The sequence below is a fragment of the Octopus bimaculoides genome, chromosome 4, assembly GCF_046866305.1.
Source record: "Octopus bimaculoides isolate indiv1 chromosome 4, ASM4686630v1, whole genome shotgun sequence".
Classification (NCBI taxonomy): domain Eukaryota; kingdom Metazoa; phylum Mollusca; class Cephalopoda; order Octopoda; family Octopodidae; genus Octopus; species Octopus bimaculoides.
Genome location: NC_142931.1, coordinates 12,195,846 through 12,216,000, shown reverse-complemented (window position 1 = coordinate 12,216,000; position 20,155 = coordinate 12,195,846). Strand labels below are relative to the sequence as shown.

Here is a 20,155-nt window from a genome sequence, read left to right as displayed (position 1 = left end):
TCAAGTGACATGGACATCTGCCATCACAAATGCAGTGAACCAGTGATGGGCCTGTTCAGAACCTATAAGCAATGACTGTTGTCCACAAAATGCCACCTAAAGTATAGAAAACTGATACATTGAATATCTTGGTAAAGATTTCAAGGCCAGCCTTTTTAATCAAGGAATGTCAAATGTTGACCTGATTTGAACTAGAATTGTGTATAGTGTGAGAATGTATGACACATTTTTTACTCTTTATCAGCAATGTTTGCTGTGCCACATAATGTGAAAGTCCACTGGGGTTCTTGTGTTATAATCTCATATAGAGCTGCATTGCATAACTTTATATCATAAGGCAAGCTAGTGCAAAGTTGTTCTATAGATTAATTCTACACCTCACAAATATTTGTCCAAGCTTATGTCATAGAACATGCACATTATTGCTTATTTCAGTAAAAGTGCTCTATAATTTTGTTTTAATGATTTCATTTACATGACTCATGCAAGAGTGGTTTAGAGTCAAAAGGCTTTTTTAAAAAAAGTACATCAGTAACTAGAATACAAATCATGTTAAGGGAGCAAAATCGTTCAATGTCATTGGGGAAATGGTTTCCTGTCATATGTAATAGAAGAATACTGAGGAACTTGTGAAAATACGTAAGACGTTGTGTGGGATCTCTGGTAGGCTCACAATAAAACAGAATTTTTGAAGTAGCAGTTGGAGCTTGTTTGTTAGAAGTTATAGATAAATTCTATCACATCAATACTAATTACTTCACATAAATGGTGACATAATTAATAAATGGGGAAATAGTGGGAATATAATTAGTAATTGTTTTTTTGTTACTTCTTAGTAGAGAGTAACTAATGTAAAGGCTTGAGTTTGTAGAGAAAAGGAAACCTTGAGAAGGACAGAAGGGATATGTGTTGCTAACCTATTTAATAATTCTTATCACCATTGAAGACAGCTATAATTTAATGATAATGAGAAGATAACATACATTTGAAGATAAGCCGATAAACACGTGTGTGTGATGATCCCATATTATTTTATGCATACTGAAAGCATAAAAGGCAATTACTGTTATGGATTTTGGCTCTGATAAAAAGCTGTAATTTGAAGTAAATTTCAAGACTTGCTGAAAAATCAGTAGAATGGGTTACTTGATGACTAGAACCATCAGGCAACAATGTAGACTAATGGTTGCTGGTAGATTGGTGACAATTTTTGCTGGTAGGTTGGTAACAATGGTTGCTGGTAGGTTGGTAAGCAGACTACCATTTACAAGTTAGTTGCTGACAATTAAGTTGACATTTCAATGAAGGCACTAAAAATTCAAATGCTTGGGTTTCTTCTGAGGAGTGAAGTAAAGTCACTACAATATTTATAAGAGATTAAAGCTAAACCAAGCTGAAACCTAACTACATAGTTCTTCTCCAACTTTGGTTAAGTGTCATGTGAGTCCTTGAGTAATGAGATTGTCAGATCTGGAGGTTAAAGTAAGCAGGGTTTGATTATCTGTATTGATGTATGCTGATTTCAGTTGAAGCAAGCAAGTAGTGTTTTGGAAGTTGTGAAAGTTAAGCATGTTTGGTTTTATGATTCATATGCTTGAGTACTTTGAATGGTTTGTTAAATGGACGCAGCTACATGTTGGTTATGGGTAAGGAATTGGAATAGGAAAACAGCATGAATGGTGGATAGGGGAAGAAAAAGAGCAATAGAAATGAGACAGGTGAGGGATGTGAGAAAGTGATGGAAGGAGTAATGAGAAAAGAGATGTTAGTGAGATTGCCCTGCACTTCATGCATTTATCATGCTCCGTATGCATCAGATGTCCATAACAGTGCAGTTCTCTCTCTTGCACACTACATCTGATTCCTTTTCTATCCAGATTTTCTTTCAGTTCTACTTAATTTATGCAGACTAATATTTACATATCCAGTGGTGCTTCCATTTTTTCCTATCTTTTTCAAATCGTCATTATTCTCCACACAAACTGGTTCTCGTTCTGAGAGGGGCGAGGAGAAACCCTTTGTTACTAGCTGAGGTAACAGCTCCCTAAACTTTTTCTACTTTGTATCTTACATTAGCTTCTGTGCTTTCAGAACACCAGCTTCCACTGCTGATTAAGTTATCTAGTTAGCAAAAGCTATTAACTACTTAAAGTGAGCTTTCTAAGCATTTAAAAGAATGTCTTTTACATGTAATTACGTTGATAAATGAAATTAAATCAAAACAGCATCCTAACATATTGTTGGGTACAAGTTAAATTGCTTATATTAATATTATACAATTATTACAGATTGAACCAATTTAAAAATAAATTTATTCCTCCGTAAAAGTGGATGTTGTATTAGAACACAAAATACTATGTTATTTACCATGAAAGAATCTCTCATGGAGTTGAGGTGCATATAAGCACTCATGTTTATACTGCTAGTGGGATAGAATTGTCTGCAATTTGCCGCTGGGACTACCAGATAAGGTGATTTTGGCCTTCCTTGACCCTTGTACACGTCTCTGTCAGCAATATAGATAGGATCTTGGTGCCTAGTCAGGCTCTGGTGGGGATAAGTATTACCTTTCAGTATTAAGGCTGCTTCTGTCACTAATAATTATTTTTTAATGAGCCCACTGGTAATTTGTAACTCCAGTGTTGATTATCTCCTGCTGGCAATATGAACATGAGTTTTTATATGCACCACAAGTCCATATGAGAAATTCTCTGATTATTAAAAAAATATATATTATCCACTGTCATTTAATGTGTGTTTTTCCATGCTGATTAAGCATTAAATTATCTAATTCACTTGTTACTCCATAATTGTTTCATGATGTAAAAGTATGTACAAATATATTTTCAACAATTTTTGGTTTAAAATTTATTTTAATTCAATTAACTTGTAATTACAGGAAGATATTGGCAAGGTACCAAATCCCTGGGATTCTGCCTCTAGTTGCAATAATCAAGATTTAACTGGTAAGTTGAAGTATTTAATTTGAATTATTTGGTTAGAAATTATTTTTCCTAATGAGTTTATCTGAGTACAGGTATTTTTGTGGGGTTCAGAAATTCGCTTAGCAGCCATGTGCTTCAATTACATTGCAATGGTACCTTGGGCACGTGTCATACAATACTGTGTAAGTGAAATTTGGTTGGCAGTAACTATGCAGAAACCAAGATGTCTGAGTATCAGTCTATGGATGCAGTGGCTCCCAATAGGAGATGACTTGAATTGTGACAACTTGTCTAACCCATGCCAGCATGGAAAGCTGACATAAAAATAATGATTGATGTGTGTATGCATGCATGTATGTAGATAGATAAAATAAGTACATACATACATACATGTTATAGAGCTTATGTAGGTAATATAGGTTGCTGAAATCTTCATCTAAGAATATTTCAAATCTGAAGAACAGCAAGTAAGGGTGATTACTCTAATAACATCAACTAATTCAAAATTTTGGAAAATAAAAAACAAGATTCACTCCAAAGTACATTGTCTCTATTTTCCAACAATTAGGGTTAACTGATATTGGGAATTATTTTGGTTGCTGCCTTTTAGATTATAAATACCTCTTGGAATTATTGTCTTTTAATTATAAGAATCATCTCAATTAATTGAAGAGTTAAATTTACATTAATGTTTGTTTTTTGATTTTGCTTTTTTTTTTTTTTTTTTTTGTCAAGTTACAATAAAAGCAATTTAACATTAAACTGAAGAATTACTCAGTTTTTTGTAGAGTATAGATTAATTATACTTTTATGCAGTTGGCTGTCACTCCTCTTCTGGTAAAAGTATAATACATATACATATTTGTGTAATAAGTTAAAAATTCAACATACTGTGCAGTTGGCACACAACATTTTCAACTCACTCTTGTCTATTTGTAATCATTGTAATCATATTTTTTTATGTGAGAGCGCATGGCTTAATGGTTAGGGTGTTGCATTCGCGATTGCTAGATTGTGGGTTTGATTTCTAGACCAAGCAGCAGATTGTGTTCTTGAACGAAACACTTTATTTCATATTGCTCCAGTTCACTCAACTGTAAATGGGTAGCCTTCCAATCAGGTGGGATGTTGGCCTGCTCACCCAGCCAGCAGGGTGGCATCATTCAAAAGCTATATCGATGCAAAGTGTATTGTGACCAGTGATGTATAACGTCTGATAGTCTTGTCAGTCATGTGATATTTCTTATGTTGATTGAAAGCACATAACAGTTCTGCCCAATATGAATCATAAGGCTACTTTTTAGCAGTCTAAACTGTTTAGATTTAAAGACCATAGCTCTGCCATGGCTTTTCTTTTTAATATTTACTTAAAGCAATTAAACACAAGACGGAATTTAGAAAATTAAAAAGGCAAAGTAAAGTAAAACGCATGTAAAAGAAATAAACTATTAATATACTATGAAAAAACATCAGGCCTGCTAGTTCCAAAATCTGAAGTTAAAAATTTAAGCAACTTAGCAATTGATCATTTTAAATGAAATATTTACTCAACTGTTCTTTTGAGGTTAAAGCTTTGTTGGAATATAAATTTGAAGAGAAGTTAACTTGAAAGATTACTTAAAATGAAATAAAAATCATACCAAAGGATTGAAAAGCTTATTCTTACCAAATTTATAAAAGAGTTGTTTTATTGTGTGAATTATTGCTATTAGATCTTCTTTTATCGAATCCTTTAAGTCTGATTTCTTTATATTAAAATTTAAATTGGAATTTTTAGTGCATTTATATTACATTTCATATTTTTAGTTAAAACTGGAGCCAGTACATGTTTACTGAACCATACTCCATGACTGGACTCTAAGCTCTCTACAGCTCTGACTCCACTGCCCCATGTTTTATATAAATTACAAGACAAAAATACTTCTACTGTAAATGTGTTTAAAATCTGAAACAGCAAGTAAGGGAGATAACTCCAATATCAGTTAAACCAAATTTTTGAAAAATGAAAAGATGATGATAGGTGCAAATCTTATATTTAAACCAATCGGTGCTGTGATGGACCTGTTTTGAGTTTGTTATTACATCTCCTCAGGGAAGCATATTCTACTAAGTATATTGAGAAATAAGAAATGTATTGATACTGATTATAAATATCAGCAATAGAGTTGAGTGGAGTGTTGTACATGCTAAATATACATTGAGTAGGGTCTCCACATATAAAGTATTTTGAAAGACCCTAATTAACAGGAATGATCCCTTTCAATGTTTTTCAAGATGCTAACCATTTGTAGAGAGAGTTATTGCCAAACAAGTGGAGATGATGTAGGTCCAAGAGGCCTACATTGAGAATGTTACAACCTCCCTAATCAGATGCCATAATAAATGCACTCAAAATACTCTGTACTAGGTGCCTTTTGAAGTGCTGCTTGCTGATAGGAAGGGCATCAGGTTGTAGAATACAAGCCAAAAAATGAAACTTATGAGTAGGACATGTTCATCTAACTTTTCTAGAGAGTAAGTTGAGTACACATGATTGATTTGATGTGTTTCAAGTGATTTAATATGTTGATCAGGTGCAGGTATGGCCATGTGGTTTAAGTTCACTGTCTCTCTATCTTGGGTATATATCTTATAAAGCGCAGCTTGATCTATACCTTGTGAGTGGGGTATAGTAGACGGAAACTGGGCAGAAGCCTGTCGTGTGTGTGTGTGTGTGTGTTTATTTCACACACACAACATCAGTCTAAAAACCAGTGTTGCTCTTTATGTCTGTAACTTAATGGTTCAGCAAAAAGAGATCTATAAAATAGGTACAGGCATTTATGTGATCAACTAAAACTTTTGAAAGCTGTGCCCCAGCATAGCGACTGAAACTAGTCATTAAATTTTAGCTATTCGGTCTCACATGAGTTTTTGATGTGTAGATTAAAAAATGAAAATACTAAATTAAGATTTGTTGACTAGCAGCACCTTCAGATGAAAATGTAAATTTATTTTATGTATAACTATGAATGTATTGAATTGATTTCACATTTGTATGTATTTGTGTGTATTTTCTTATTAGTTTAAAGCTGTCTTTTTACTTCTATCTTCAGGCTGTACAGGTTTCATGGAGATATACATTTGTTATCACTGTGAAAGAGAATTCACTAATAAAGATGCAATGCGCATTCACCAAAATGCCTGCAGTCACCGTCCAGATAATCAGCCTGGTATGCGAACTCCTCCGCCCCCACCAGCTCCCTCTTGTTCCTCCAAAAAGCTGCTATTACATGCAGGACAACCTGTACGGCCAGTTACAAGTTTGTTGAATGAGGATGATTCCCAGAAATCTACAAAAGAAGGTTTCTTAAAATATTTCCAGTTGGTCCAAACTCACAAAGCTGAGAAAATTAAATCTGACAAATTAAAACTGGGACAGAATACAGATGTTGACTGCCAAATAATTGATGTTGAACCTCGGGACTCTGTTCAGCAAACTTCTCCACGCACTCCAAAGTCCCTGATCTCCCAGCTAAGTCGGGAAGCAGAGCCTGGACTCCATCGGAAACGCTTGTGTCCGACAAATACAGAAGAAAGTGATGGTGACAGTGGCTATAGCACCACTGGAAATGGAGTTGAAGAGATCGATACTTTCAAGAAGAGTTCCAAAACCAATTCATTGCTTTGTATTGACATTTCATCTCTACTTGGCTTGCGAATTCAGAAGCATGTCAAGGCAGAAACCACACTGCAAGCTCTGCCTGATATTGAACAGTATTGTAAAACTCCAGAAAAAAATGATGCTTTAGAAAGACTACGTAGCAGACCAATTACGTATCCAATTACTTTTAGAAACTCTAAAAAAATTAACACAAAATATAGTCATGAATACAAATTTACTAAAGCTCAAAGGAAAGAATTTATGAAACTTGTTCAGACGGGACTGAATAAACAGAGTCGCATGCTTAAACGCAGTTTAAAGATGTGTAGTGTGCGTCTTCGCCGATTAGATGAAGAGGAGATTAAGAAATGGACAGCTCCTAAAAGGGACGCTCGTGTAAACATCCAGCCTTTGACACATGATCAAATTCTTTTATGGACTTCTAAACGAGAGTACTTGAAGGACTCTCAAAACATTACTAGCATGTATCCTTGGTCTCCTCAAAAGTTTTCTAAATCTTTTCCACCTAATAGACAATCTACACCAGTTCGTCGAATAGGTTATCATTATTACAAAATTGGTAGTCCTGTACATAAAAAAGTACGAAAATTGCCTCATCCAATGACAGTCTATAAGAGTGTGTTCTCTGCCGATTCTACCTCGAAACCCAAATCTCTTCCTGGGGTTCATCAGTTTGTTCCCTCAGTAAAACATCCCCTATCTGACTCTCACCCATTCCCAATGAGGCATTCTGCAGAATTGTCTAGATTCTTAACTAATCATCATGCTCCTCCTAAATTAGACCAAACTTCTCAACATTATAGGAACCCTTATAAACCTATTAAATCATTAAACACTGAACCCATCAGTTCTCAACCTTACATCAACCTTTCCAACAGTCCTGTCACCACACAGTTTCTTATGAAATGTATTCCTCCAGAAACTCAAAACTGTCCATCGTCGTCATCGCTAATGATGATACCAGTTAGTGGAGACTCTTCCGCAAACATTGCACAGGAGCAAGCCAACATAGAAATTGCTGCTAATCATGGATTGCCCTCATCTCATAGTGTTGTACCCAACTCTCAAGAACCATTGAAGCTTGTAATCAAATCACAAGCAAACACACCAAATGTGAATGAAGCAGGGGATGACAATGTGTCTATCCACACCATATCTTCAGATTCTGAAGATGACGAACAGACATGGATTACTCGTTGTACAATATGTAGGTGTGGTCCTTGTCAGTGTCCACCTGATGCCTGTTTTAGGTTCCCTCCCTCTCATATGCAGTCCATTCCTCACTTTCAAGTACTTGATCACAATAATCCACGCATTAATGACCAGAACATTAACAATACAAACATTAATGCTGTTGAGAACTCACCAATGCGTGTCATTGTAAACTACAACAAACAGAATCAGAACATAAACTATTCCGATAGCAACAATTACCTGTCCAATGCATGTGATCAACAGGTGAGTCCAAAGCATGTGTATGCCCCAATTATTAAATCTGTTGGTCATCATGAGAAGCAGGTGCTGAAGCAGTTCCATTCAGGGAGTCCTGACATATGCACAAGTAGTCCACTCAAAGTTATCAATCGTGTCGAGCAGTCTCATAACCCTAAACACTATGCCAATGATCTGGTAGGGAGCCAGCCAGAGACAACTGTATCTCATAATAAACATTTCAATCAACAAAGGACTAAAAATTGGCATAGTGCTTACAATAGTAACAAAATCAGAATTCAAAGGGTTGGTCAAAGCCCAAGAGCTAATGATTTAGATGAGGATGATGACATCCAGATTCTAGAAGAAGTCATCTGTATAGATTAAAAAACAAAATTGTTTTGGGTGGGGGTGAATGTTACAAAATTGCTAACATATGGAAAAAAAAATGTAGGAAATTTACAGAACTCTGTTTTAGTAGTTTGTCTACTTTCCTACTGGTGTTTATAAGGAAATACAGCTTATCTGGTCCAATTTGGTACTGGATGTCAGCTATTGTGTGTGTAAGTATGCATGCATGTTTCCATTTTGGAGCAGTCACTAAACAGGAATGTCTCCAGCGATGTAATTTTTAGAGAGCTGAAGAAGAAATGTTCTTTATGAAAAACAAAATAAAAAGTATATGTATAAAGAGAAACCAAAAAAAAAAAAAAAAATTCACAAATATTGATTGTTGTAAATAGAAACATTAATACTGGAGAAGACATCTAATCTTACCTGGTCTGACACTCATGTTTCATTCTCATGTGCATAAATCCTGAGGCTAGTATTTTCCACATCTCATTCATATCACATGCTCATCACTGCTCCCCACCAAAAATAAATTTTTAAATTCTGAATTTTAGAGTTAATGTGATTTAGAGATAAATAATTGATAGAAAGGTACAGTGGTTGTATCTCTCTCTCTTTTTCTCTCTCTCTCTCTCTCTCTCTCTCTTTTTTTCCAACCACCTTCCAAATTGCGTATACAATTGTGAAAGTTAATGTGACTGTACATGTATGTGTGTGTAAATAATGTGGTTTTTATGTTATTTTATTTAAACAGTCTTGCCTCCCCCTTCCCACCGTAATTTCTTTTATAATTCCTTTGATCTTCTCCACAGGAATTAAATATCTTTTTTTTTTATACACACTCAGTAGAGTTAAAATTCTTTATTAAAAAATGTACATTTGGGAATGAACATCTATATTCATAGAAAAATCTTTGATAAAAGCCCTTAGACTGCTAAGGAAATTACATATTTGCACTAAGTGCAAAATTGTTTTTAAATTAAAACATTTTCCTCCTCCCCTTCAATATATATTTTGATTTTTCTTTATTTTACTTGTTTAAAATTGGTCTTTATTTTTGAAGTAATGGACAGTTAAGAATTCATTTATATAAAACATTTGAAATAGATTTGGGTCACGGCTCATAATCCCAGAACATTGCATATGAATTATGTCAGTCATGCTCACGTAAAAGACAGACTAATTTCCAAAATAGAGGAATCAGTATTTTGAAAATTTGCTTCCCATCAAGTCCAGGGCTAAAATGTGCTTCCATATTGTAACCCTGTTCTATTTTAACTTGCTTGAACTGTCATTGAATGTTGGTGCAGTTTGTAATCAAAGACAGAAATAAAAACCTGAAGAGTTTCGGTTGTCTTCTGTCACTTACGCTCCACTATTCAAAAATGTATTGACTAGAAAATACCCCCATCCCCCATGTGACACTATGCACCTACAACTAAACAGTCTTCTGTATCATTAGAAATTCACTCCGATTTAATGATTAGTTTTCTGTCAGGGATTATGCATATGTTTGTTTATGGCTGTAGGTGTTGTTGAATAACTCCAGTCAGTTCCATTCAAGCAAGCTTCTCGATCAGGGATATCGATTGTAATTTATTGATAGTCTTCTGATCCAGGATATCATATACATTCTATAATCTAGTCTGGTTTCACTACACTTTCTTTCATAGCCTGGGATTGGTGTTGTATCATACATTCAACTTACTGTCCGGCCTGTATTTGTATGCCTGGAGGGTTTAGTGATGACTAGGTTTGCTTATGTGTAGAGAAAATATACTGGTTGCTTTTATATAATAGATGCATCTTTATAGTCATTGTCAGTGTCACTTTCCAGATTCTGCCCTGGTATAATTTATGGTAATATTGACTTGTTTATTCTGTAATATCAAACTAAAGGCCAAAATTATCATTGACCAGGTTAACAAAATGGTTAAATAGCTTAACAGTTTTTAGTCTGTTTCTTTTTTATGCAAGTAATTAACCCCAGCACCTTTTTTTTCCCCCCAGCCAAAGTTATGTAGAAAGTTTTAACTATTTAAAAAATTTTTTGCTTTGTACCCAAATACAATCAAATTGTTGGTTTTTTTATTGTAATTTATAATTTTTAGTTAGACAAAACGATTGATTTCTATAAATGAAAGAATTTTTCACAGATTTTTTTTTTATGGAGAGGAAATGAAACAAGAAGAAAAAAAAAAAGATGGGGGGTAAAAGGCCAGTGTTCACCTCTAATTGTCCTTGCCATTCATTGTGAACTTTGAGGTTGGAACCATCCTAAAAGTTTCCCTTCTTGTGTGAGGGGAAAATAGCTGTTAGTGATAAGGATTTCTCCTATGGATAGATCCACTTTGATCATTGTCATTTGCCAGAATATCATTCCTGTCTCTGTTAACAACAGAAAATATTTTACATATTGTTTATACTGAACAGCTGAACCAGTGATTCAGTGTGATATTGAACAAAAAGCTTCTGACAAAGACGAATTGATACAACCATTTTAATAACTTTTTTTTAATCATTTTATATTATGTGTAAAATGACACCAAGCCCACAAATCCAGTGTGATTTTTTTTTAAATGCTTACTTTAGAGTAGTTCTTTATAAACTTGAACAGAAATAACATGAACAATCTGGTGGATAGTGGTTTTTGTTAATTTAATAGAAACATTAATTATTATCAGAAATTAAGGGGAGACTGTATTTCATCAGTTGATCTTAATAGATCTTTGATAGATTTTTCTGAACTCACTTTAACTTAATAGATTCTGTGTTGTGTCCATATTTAAGGCACTTTATTCTTCCTGCCTAATTAAGAAACTTACTTACAGATTCGATAGAGGATCAAACAAAATACCTTGTGGTATTTAGCTTTACTTCTTATATCAAATTCTACTATTGGTTGACTTTGCCTTCCATCCTTCCAGGGTCAGAAAAATTCAGTTATTCCCTTCCCCACCAAATCTGAGGCCTTGTGCCTTTGTTAAATATTGTTAGGGTAGTAGATTGGCAGGACTGTTAGCTATTGGGAGGGAAATGCTTTACATTCTGAGTTTGAATCCCACTGAGGTCAATAAAACACAGTACCGGTCAAGCACTGGGTTCAGTTTAAATGACTAAACCCCTCCCCTCAAAATTGTTGGGCTTTGTGCCTAAATTAGTAACACTAAATATTGCATTGAAGTTGGAAGAAATTGTAGAACATGATTACAGTATTTGGTCTTGTTCCTTTTAGGTTCTGAGTTCAAATCTCACCAGGGTTGACTTTGCTTTTCATCACTTTGAGGTTGATAAAATAAGTACCAGTTGTATACTGGGTCAGTTCAATTGATTATGTCCCTCTCCTTACAAACTTGTGGCTTCATGCTGATACGTTTCTTCCGGCTTCACATCGTGGTTAATTTTTACCTTTCATCCTTTTGGGGTTGATAAAATAGGTATCCATTGAGCACGGGATCGGGGAAGGTCAATGTAATCAACTAGCCCCTCCCCTCCCCACAAAATTTCAGGCCTTGTGCCTATAGTAGAAAGATTATTATTATTATTATTATTATTGTTATTATTATTATTACTACTACTACTACTATCGCCAGTACCACCACCACCATCACTCCCTTCCCATTATCATCGTCATTATTATCATCATCATTATCTTCATTCTTATTTAATTTGCAAAATTCTACATTATTTCATTGAGCTTCTCTCCAGAAATACACTGCTTTAAACAAAATAAAATCCCAGGTATAATGGGTGACAACTCCAGGTGTATATGTTACCAATGATGGGTTGTGTTAATATATGGACTTCAAACTCATGAATGAGAAACCTTGTCAAATAGTTTTGACTGTATGTAGATCGTGCAGGTGGAGTAGGACACATGTGAGGAAATAAATAAGAATGAGCTGAGTAACATTTGACAAGATTGATAAGAAAACAATAAATGAGATCCAATCAACTTTTTCTACTGATGTTAATGTTTTTGTTGAATATCTTTTGTATATATAAATAAACTGCTTTATTAGCAACTTCTTGCATCTCAATTTGTGATCTCCCATCATTCCAGTCTCTTATATACAGTTCTCAATTTTCATTTGTTCTTTAATTCTTTTATTTCAAGTTAGATAACTCTTCAATGTCTCAAATTTTGTTCATTGCATGCATTCGTGACTTCATTTTTAATAGATGATTTTTTTAAAATTTGTTTTTTTTTTTACTTTCTCCCTCTTCATATTCATAGTTCAACTTATGCCAGTTTTATACCTATGCCACAAACATTTCCATTTAATCAAGAATGTCTTAACTTCTATTCTTCAACTGATGTGAAAGAAGACATGAAAATGCCAAATTTATTAAACTTCTTAGTTTCCTCCAGGAAGATGTATTTACTTTGCATCAAATTAGCTAAGAGATCAGTTTAGTGTTTACCGTTTTTGGAACAAGTTGGTAGATCTCCTACTTCTCCAAATGTTGAGAGTATTTAATTTCTTTCTAAAAAAAAATGAACAGCTGAGTTTCTTAACTTGCCATTTTTTATGTTGGGTGACAGAAGTGAAACTGCTTGGAAGTGAAACAAGGTTAAAACTTGTGACATGTAAACATAACAATTTTTTTTTTTTCATTGTATTTCTTCGGTAATACAATTACTTCTTTTATTTATTTATTTTTCCCCTCAAATTTCACAACCAGTTAATCCAAATCAACACAGACACATTTCTATATAGATTTAAAAAAAAAATTTTAATGAGAAGACACAACTTTGAAATTACAGCAAATTTTTCTCGTGTTATTCTGGAGAAGAAAAAAAAAACGTCTTTACAATATGGTTTTCTTTTATTTTTCAATTGACAAAATAATGAGAATTTTTTTTTTTTTTTTAAATATAATCTGGAAGTATTTAATGTTTAGTCCAGTTGGATCATGCTGACCTGGTTTAGTAAAAATGAAAGTGGTATGTGTGTGTGTGTGTGTGTGTCCATGAGCATATGTGCATTGAATAAATGAATGTGTGAGGTGGGCTAAGTTATGTGATAGTGTGAAAAAGATTTTGGAAATAAATATAAGCCATGATGTGTATAGAGTTACAAAACAGAAAAATATATCAAATAAATATGTTTAAAATGTTTCCATGTATTTGTTGCTTTCATTTCATTTCAGATTTGATATCCAAAGCATTCCGTAAACACTACTGTCTGTAAAACATCCTCATCTACAGACGTGATAAGTGCAATGTGAAATTAACTGGTTGTAATAAAAGCATACATTTGTTTAACTCATTACTCGAAGACAACATTGCATTGTGGGAATTAGAAGAATATGATAATTTTGAATCAGATTGTTGTAAAATAATTTTTTGAAAACGAGCTCACTGCTCTTCTCATTCCTCTAGTAATGTTGACATCTATGAAATTTTGTATAGTTCTGCCTGTCTTGTTCCATTCAGAAAACTTACACCACATATCTTTATATCCAAGTAAACATGGACACCTTGTTAGAACACGGAATACTGTGTTAATCGCCTTGAGAGGGCCTCTCTTATAGGCATCTGGTCATGAATGTTGGAATTCTCATATTGTGATTTCAGTCTACTGGACCTCATCAGTTGGAAGTGCCAGTCAAATCTCAATTCAACCAGCACTTCCTACTGAAGAGGTCCAGTAGACTGAAATTACAAGATATGGGAATTCTGTCGCCCATGACAGAGGCTCTCACAAGGCTAGTAATGCAATATTTGGGTTTCTAACAACATATCCATGTTAAGTTAGATATAAAGATTACCTTTCAGTTTTTAATACTGCTTCCATTACTAATTTTATATATATGTATATATATTACTCTAAGTTTGTGGCATAATATATTCACAGCCCTTAGCATGTTTCAGAAAGAAGTACCAAAGCCATTTCTTATAGCTAACCCAGGTTTATCTGTATATGTTGTTGTCTGAGAAGGTGTAAGAGTGGTTCCTTTTTCTCCAGATAGCAGCGAAAATTTTGAGTACGATCCAGTGTCCAACTGTTTTACTATTTTTCCATTTAATAACCCAGCTAGAGAAAGAGGCCTATACCTGCATCATTGCACTTTATGAAAATGGGCATCTAAAACAAAGTTCATAGATGTATTTTCTTTACATACTATCTGCATCAACCAGTCTAATGAATATTGTTATACATCTCTGGTCACAATGCAGTTCCAACTCTTTTTCCATCTTGGCCCAAATTGTTTAGCTCTATCATTCTTCTCATCATTGTGGAGGCCTTTCCATTCTTTTGCATACCACTTGGCAACTGCACAGGTCCAGCTGTTATCTGTGTCACATAGTTTACTTTGCTCTGCTTTCTAATTATCTCGTTTTTGATATGCTCTCACAATGATATTCTTAACGAGTCTCTCCATGGCTAAGTTTTATCTGCATATATATATATATATATATATATATATATATATATATATCATCATCATCATCATCATCATCATCATCATCATCGTTTAACATCCGCTTTCTATGCTAGCATGGGTTGGACGATTTGACTGAGGACTGGCAAGCCAGATGGCTACACCAGGCTCCAATCTAATCTGGCAGAGTTTCTACAGCTGGAAGCGCTTCCTAACACCAACCACTCCGAGAGTGTACTGGGTGCTTTTACGTGCCACCGGCACGACGGCCAGTCACATGGTACTGGCAACGGCCACGCTCAAAAAGCTATTTTTTATGTGCCACCTGCACAGGAGCCAGTCCAGCGGCACTGGCAACGACCTCACTCAAATGATTTTCTAAACGTGCCACCAGCACAAGTGCTAGAAGGTGACGCTATATTTGTGCGTGTCTGCAGTCTTGTACATTTAATGCCAAGCAATCCAAATATTTACATAACTTCAGTCTGTAGGTCAAAGAAAGCAGAAAAATGCTAATTACAATGAAAGAAAGGTACAATCAAATCACAATATAAAGTAGTTTTCAATGAAAAACTTGTGGCTACATAACTTATTTCAGTATATTGATTAATTTCTTGAGTTTGCATTTTTGCAGTTAATACTTTGATATCCAGCTGGTATAATGTTAAAGCGGTTTTAGAAAAAATAGCAAATGTTGGCATGGCCTTGTAGTTAAGAAGTTGCTTTCCAACCAATTTATTTTCTGGTTCAATCCCACTGCATGGCACCTTCGGTATTTTCTACTTTAGCCCTGGGCCATGCAAAGCCTTGTAGGTGGATTTAAGAGATGAAAACAAAATGGAATGTGAAACAAACCTGTTGAAAATGTATGTATATATGTGTGTGTGTGTGTGTGTGCAGTTTACTTGTAATGCTATACAATTGTTGTAAATGAATGTCATAAAAGCAGTGTTATTCATTTTCAGTTTTCCATGGAATGCCTCAACAAATTCCATGTGAACCATGCAAGCTTGGAAAAGTAGGGGTTAAAGCAGTGATGATGATGAGCATTGAATTCCAATATCATGTGACGAACTACGAAAGCTACAGCATTATGTTGTTTCTCTTTAGGAACCAGCATGGAGGTTAAAAGTACTAAAATATTCAAAATATACCATAAATCCTCGAGTATAGTCTGCCCTTGAGTATAATACGCAGGGGATTTTTAGGGGGTTGTACCTCTGAAAGACTTAAACCTTGTGTATAATACGCACCCCTTCTTTAACTTGAGTCAAAGTGGTCTATATAACGTCCTTGGTTTGTAAACATATATATGGTAACGTCCTTTATTAATGCAAACGTGTAGCTTTTTTGTGCACTTTGCTGAAAATAAAGAAATAACAGTAATAACGTCAGTGAAAAATAAATATTAAGTAAATTGCCTTTCACATATTTATCACTATCAGTTGCAAAAGCAAAAACATTTATTCAAATCCTTCAAATTCAATGTCACTTTCAGCATCAAATAACTGTTCCGTTTGTTCCTTGCTAACTGCAAGTTATGGATAATTCTTTCATGACTTCATTGCTTTCAGGCTTGGCTTAAGGTATTTTTGCGCCTGACATCACAAAATGTGTCTGAATAAACATTGCCGGACAGCAAATAGAGACTTAGACATTGCTTAGAAAATATTTTTCATTTTTAACCTTGTATATAGTACGCACTAGGGATTTTGATCTTTAAATTTTGGGGGAAAAATGCAGATTATACTCGAGGATTTACGGTATACCTCAGTGACAAGGCAAAGATATGTATCGTGATATTTGAATTAAGGAGTGTAAACCATCACACTAAAAAAGAGCTATTTAAAGATGCAGTAATTGTGTCACATGAAAAGCGCCTGTATCAGGACAACTACCCCCTCTCTAATATATTAAGACGTTTTAAATCATCATCTGTTGTTCTCAGGGGTAAATGTCCTGGACTCCCTGTACCAGTGCCATGTAAAAACACCCAGTACACTGTAAAGTGGTTGGCATTAAGAAGGGCATCCAGTTGTAGAAACCATGCTAAAACAGACATGGTGCCTGGTCAATTCCTGTCAAACCATGCCAAGACATTTCATGTTGCTATATGCTCACTGCAACATCTGACATGGCACACCGTGCACCTGTATGTGCAATATCGATTTGATGGAGTGAGCAAGCTAATGTACTGCACAAATATTTGATCACTATAAAAAAATCAGCTTTGTGGAACCCTCGTCTCGTTTTCAACCACAGAATCCTCCCTGGTTATCATTGGGCTTTTGATTCATGGATGTGGACTGGACTGTTAAGAAATTTTTGTCTTAGTAATTTATTTGGTTCATAAATAAAAGATAAGTACTTTAGTTACTGATGGGATTCAAATCATCAACTGCTCGGTCACAACACCCTGGCCAGCTATGATTCAGGGATTATTTTGTGGTGAAAATCTTGTATGTATGTGTGTGTTAAAATTATATATATATATATCATCATCATCATCGTTTAACGTCCGCTTTCCATGCTAGCATGGGTTGGACGATTTGACTGAGGACTGGTGAAACCGGATGGCAACACCAGGCTCCAATCTAATTTGGCAGAGTTTCTACAGCTGGATGCCCTTCCTAACGCCAACCACTCAGAGAGTGTAGTGGGTGCTTTTACGTGTCACCTGCACGAAAACGGCCACGCTCGAAATGGTGTCTTTTATGTGCCACCCGCACAAGCCAGTCCAGGGGCACTGGCAACGATCTCACTCGAAAATCCTACGGGAGCCAGTCAGGCGGTACTGGCAACGGCCACAATGTTGGTGTTAAGTAAAAAGCACCTTTCTAGCGTTGAACCTCATGGAGGCAATGACATGACCGAGACCTTTGGCAATATGTTGTGCTTGAGAAGACCTATCAAGCCAAATGAAATCATAGCTGTGGCATGTAAAAATCACCCATTACACTCTTGTAGTGTTTGGCGTTAGGAAGGGCACCCAGCCATAGAAACCATGTCAAATCAGACGGGAGTCTGGTGCAGCCCCTCAGCTTACAAGCCCTAGTCAAACCATCCAACCAATGTCAGCATGGACAATGGACATTAAATGATGATATATATTTATAGTGCGTGTATGAATATGTGTGTGTATATATATATATAAGGGGTTATTAGTCTGCATTTGGGGTTGGTCATATTGAGTTTGTGGTCCTTTATATGCTTGTCTTTTTCTTAGGCATTCAGCTCTGCCTTCTATTTTCACTTTCATTGCTAGTTTTTTGCTTCTCTGTTTGCTGTATTGTATATATGAGGGGGAGGGGGCTTTTTTTTTTTTAATGCATTTATTGAGGAGTTCTTGGTGGCTGTCTCCATCTGTTGCATATTGGATTTTTGTCTTGTTTGCAAAGAGGTTTTTCTGATCCCTTGCAGAAATGGATGTCTCCTTGTACATACCAAGGAACACAAGAAGATATCCATTACAATGAAGCTACCTACAAATGGTCTATAATGGAGCAGTGTCATAAAATGGACAAATCAGAAAAAGAAAAAAGAAATGGTGTTACTAGTGGAATTTTCAAAAATAGATACAACACACATTCTGGATTAGAAAAAAAAATGCAGTGACCTTCTCTAAGTACATATGAGAATTAAGAGAAAACAGCATAACCATAACAATAAAATGAGAAATAATTGATTGTGCACCACAGAAAAATGCCACATTGTCAAATAAAACAAGAGGACTGAGATCATGTCTAGAGGTAGACACCAAAGCAAATTCATCTTAAGAAATGATCCATGTTCCAAATAGGATATGACAACTATCACACCCTACACACATATATATATATTGTTCATACATATACTATATATAAATATATATTGTACATACATACACTTATATATACAATACTGGTGTATGTGTAATATATATATATATATATAGAGAGAGAGAGAACTAAAAAAACAAGGTAAAAGGATTCAAGCAGTTTTCCATCTCATTACTTAAAAATATAAAATTCTTATATGTGTATATATAGTTACTACCATCACTTCTAATTTTCTTTCTCTGTAAATGTATGTATGATATGAACATACATGTGTGTGTATGAGCATTTTTAGTGAATTGACTAGATCTGCAAAACATGCGTATCATCTCTATTATATCAGTATTAAGGAGTAAGTAGTGGGGGTATGGAATGGTAACAGACTAAAATACAGCTGTAAGGAAGAAAGTGGGTGTGAAAAGATGGCAGACTAAAAGACAAGAAGGCGAAAAAATTAAAAAATAGAAGTGAACAAGAATTTTAAAATATATTTTTTGTTAGGTGTAGGAATATATGTGATAAGATCTTACAGGGGTGAGTAACATTATCTGGTCATGTGAATATTTGGTGTACAACCTTTTGGTGCAGACATGAACAGGTCAATTCTTGTTTTGAATTTAGAGATAATGGTTGTGTGGGGATGTTTCTTGGATAGAAAGGACATTTGAAACCATAGTTGTGGATTCTGTAATTGACCAGGCAGTAGTTTATGAATACCATTTGTGATTTGTACTTCAAATTCCAAATATACTTGGAAAGTGTTGTGTTGCTCTTTCTTCATGCCACAATGAGAAGGCATGCTGGTTATACGTTACTTTGAACTTATTCTCTGTAAGGCCTATGCAACTTTTTATACCACTATTGGTTAAGACAGAATATCACACTGAGACATTTACCATTTAAAGGATTGTTATTAGTGAAGCAGTTGTAACATAATGTAATTTTATTATGGGTTTCAGTACAACTATAGCTCAATGCTATTCTTTTTTTTATATATATAAATTTATGAACCTTATGCTTAAAAGGTAAATGTTAGCTAATTAAGTTTAGGAAAGTATAGGCTTTATTAGGTCAGACATTCAATCTAAATATTGGTGTATACCATATAAGCTGTTAAATGTGTGTATTGTGAAAGTTGATGGAAAACAGACTGCAGTTGTGAAAACTTTTTTTTCACAGGAGTTGTGCTTATGGACTCACCTTGGTTAAGAAATGGTAGATAGAATTCTGAAAATCTGGCTCCAGTTTAGGAAGTAGAAGGGCTTATAACCTATGTGATTCATGAAGGTAGTTTTTGCTCTTACAATAGATATCTTACAAAAGTTGCACTGAGGAGTATAAGATACCTGATTGGTGAAGTGAATATTTTTGTTTTCTTCACTTGTGCTCCTGAATTTGTGGTACTAAAACATTTTCAGTTGTGTGAAGTTTTATTTTTGAAATTTGATCTCAATATAGAAAACAAACAGTTAAGCAGAGACAGAGTTTGAACCTAAAAACCTGTGGACTAATAATCTAACACTGTAATTACTCATATTTAATAAAATCATAAATTTTAA

At 34.7% G+C, this 20,155-nt stretch overlaps 1 protein-coding gene across 25 annotated transcripts in view; it reads left to right on the top strand.

Moving 5' to 3' along the window:
• Window positions 1-12,425, top strand: part of LOC106883563 (uncharacterized) — a 105,826-nt gene extending 93,401 nt beyond the window's left edge. For all 25 annotated transcript variants that reach the window (XM_014934703.3, XM_014934626.3, XM_052966890.2 and 22 more), the window contains 2 exons: window positions 2,900-2,966; window positions 6,041-12,425. In XM_014934703.3, the coding sequence (XP_014790189.1) occupies window positions 2,900-2,966; window positions 6,041-8,427 (2,454 nt within the window). In that variant the 3' untranslated portion in view covers window positions 8,428-12,425. The remainder of the gene's footprint in view (window positions 1-2,899; window positions 2,967-6,040) is intronic.
• Window positions 12,426-20,155: the final 7,730 nt, after the last annotated feature.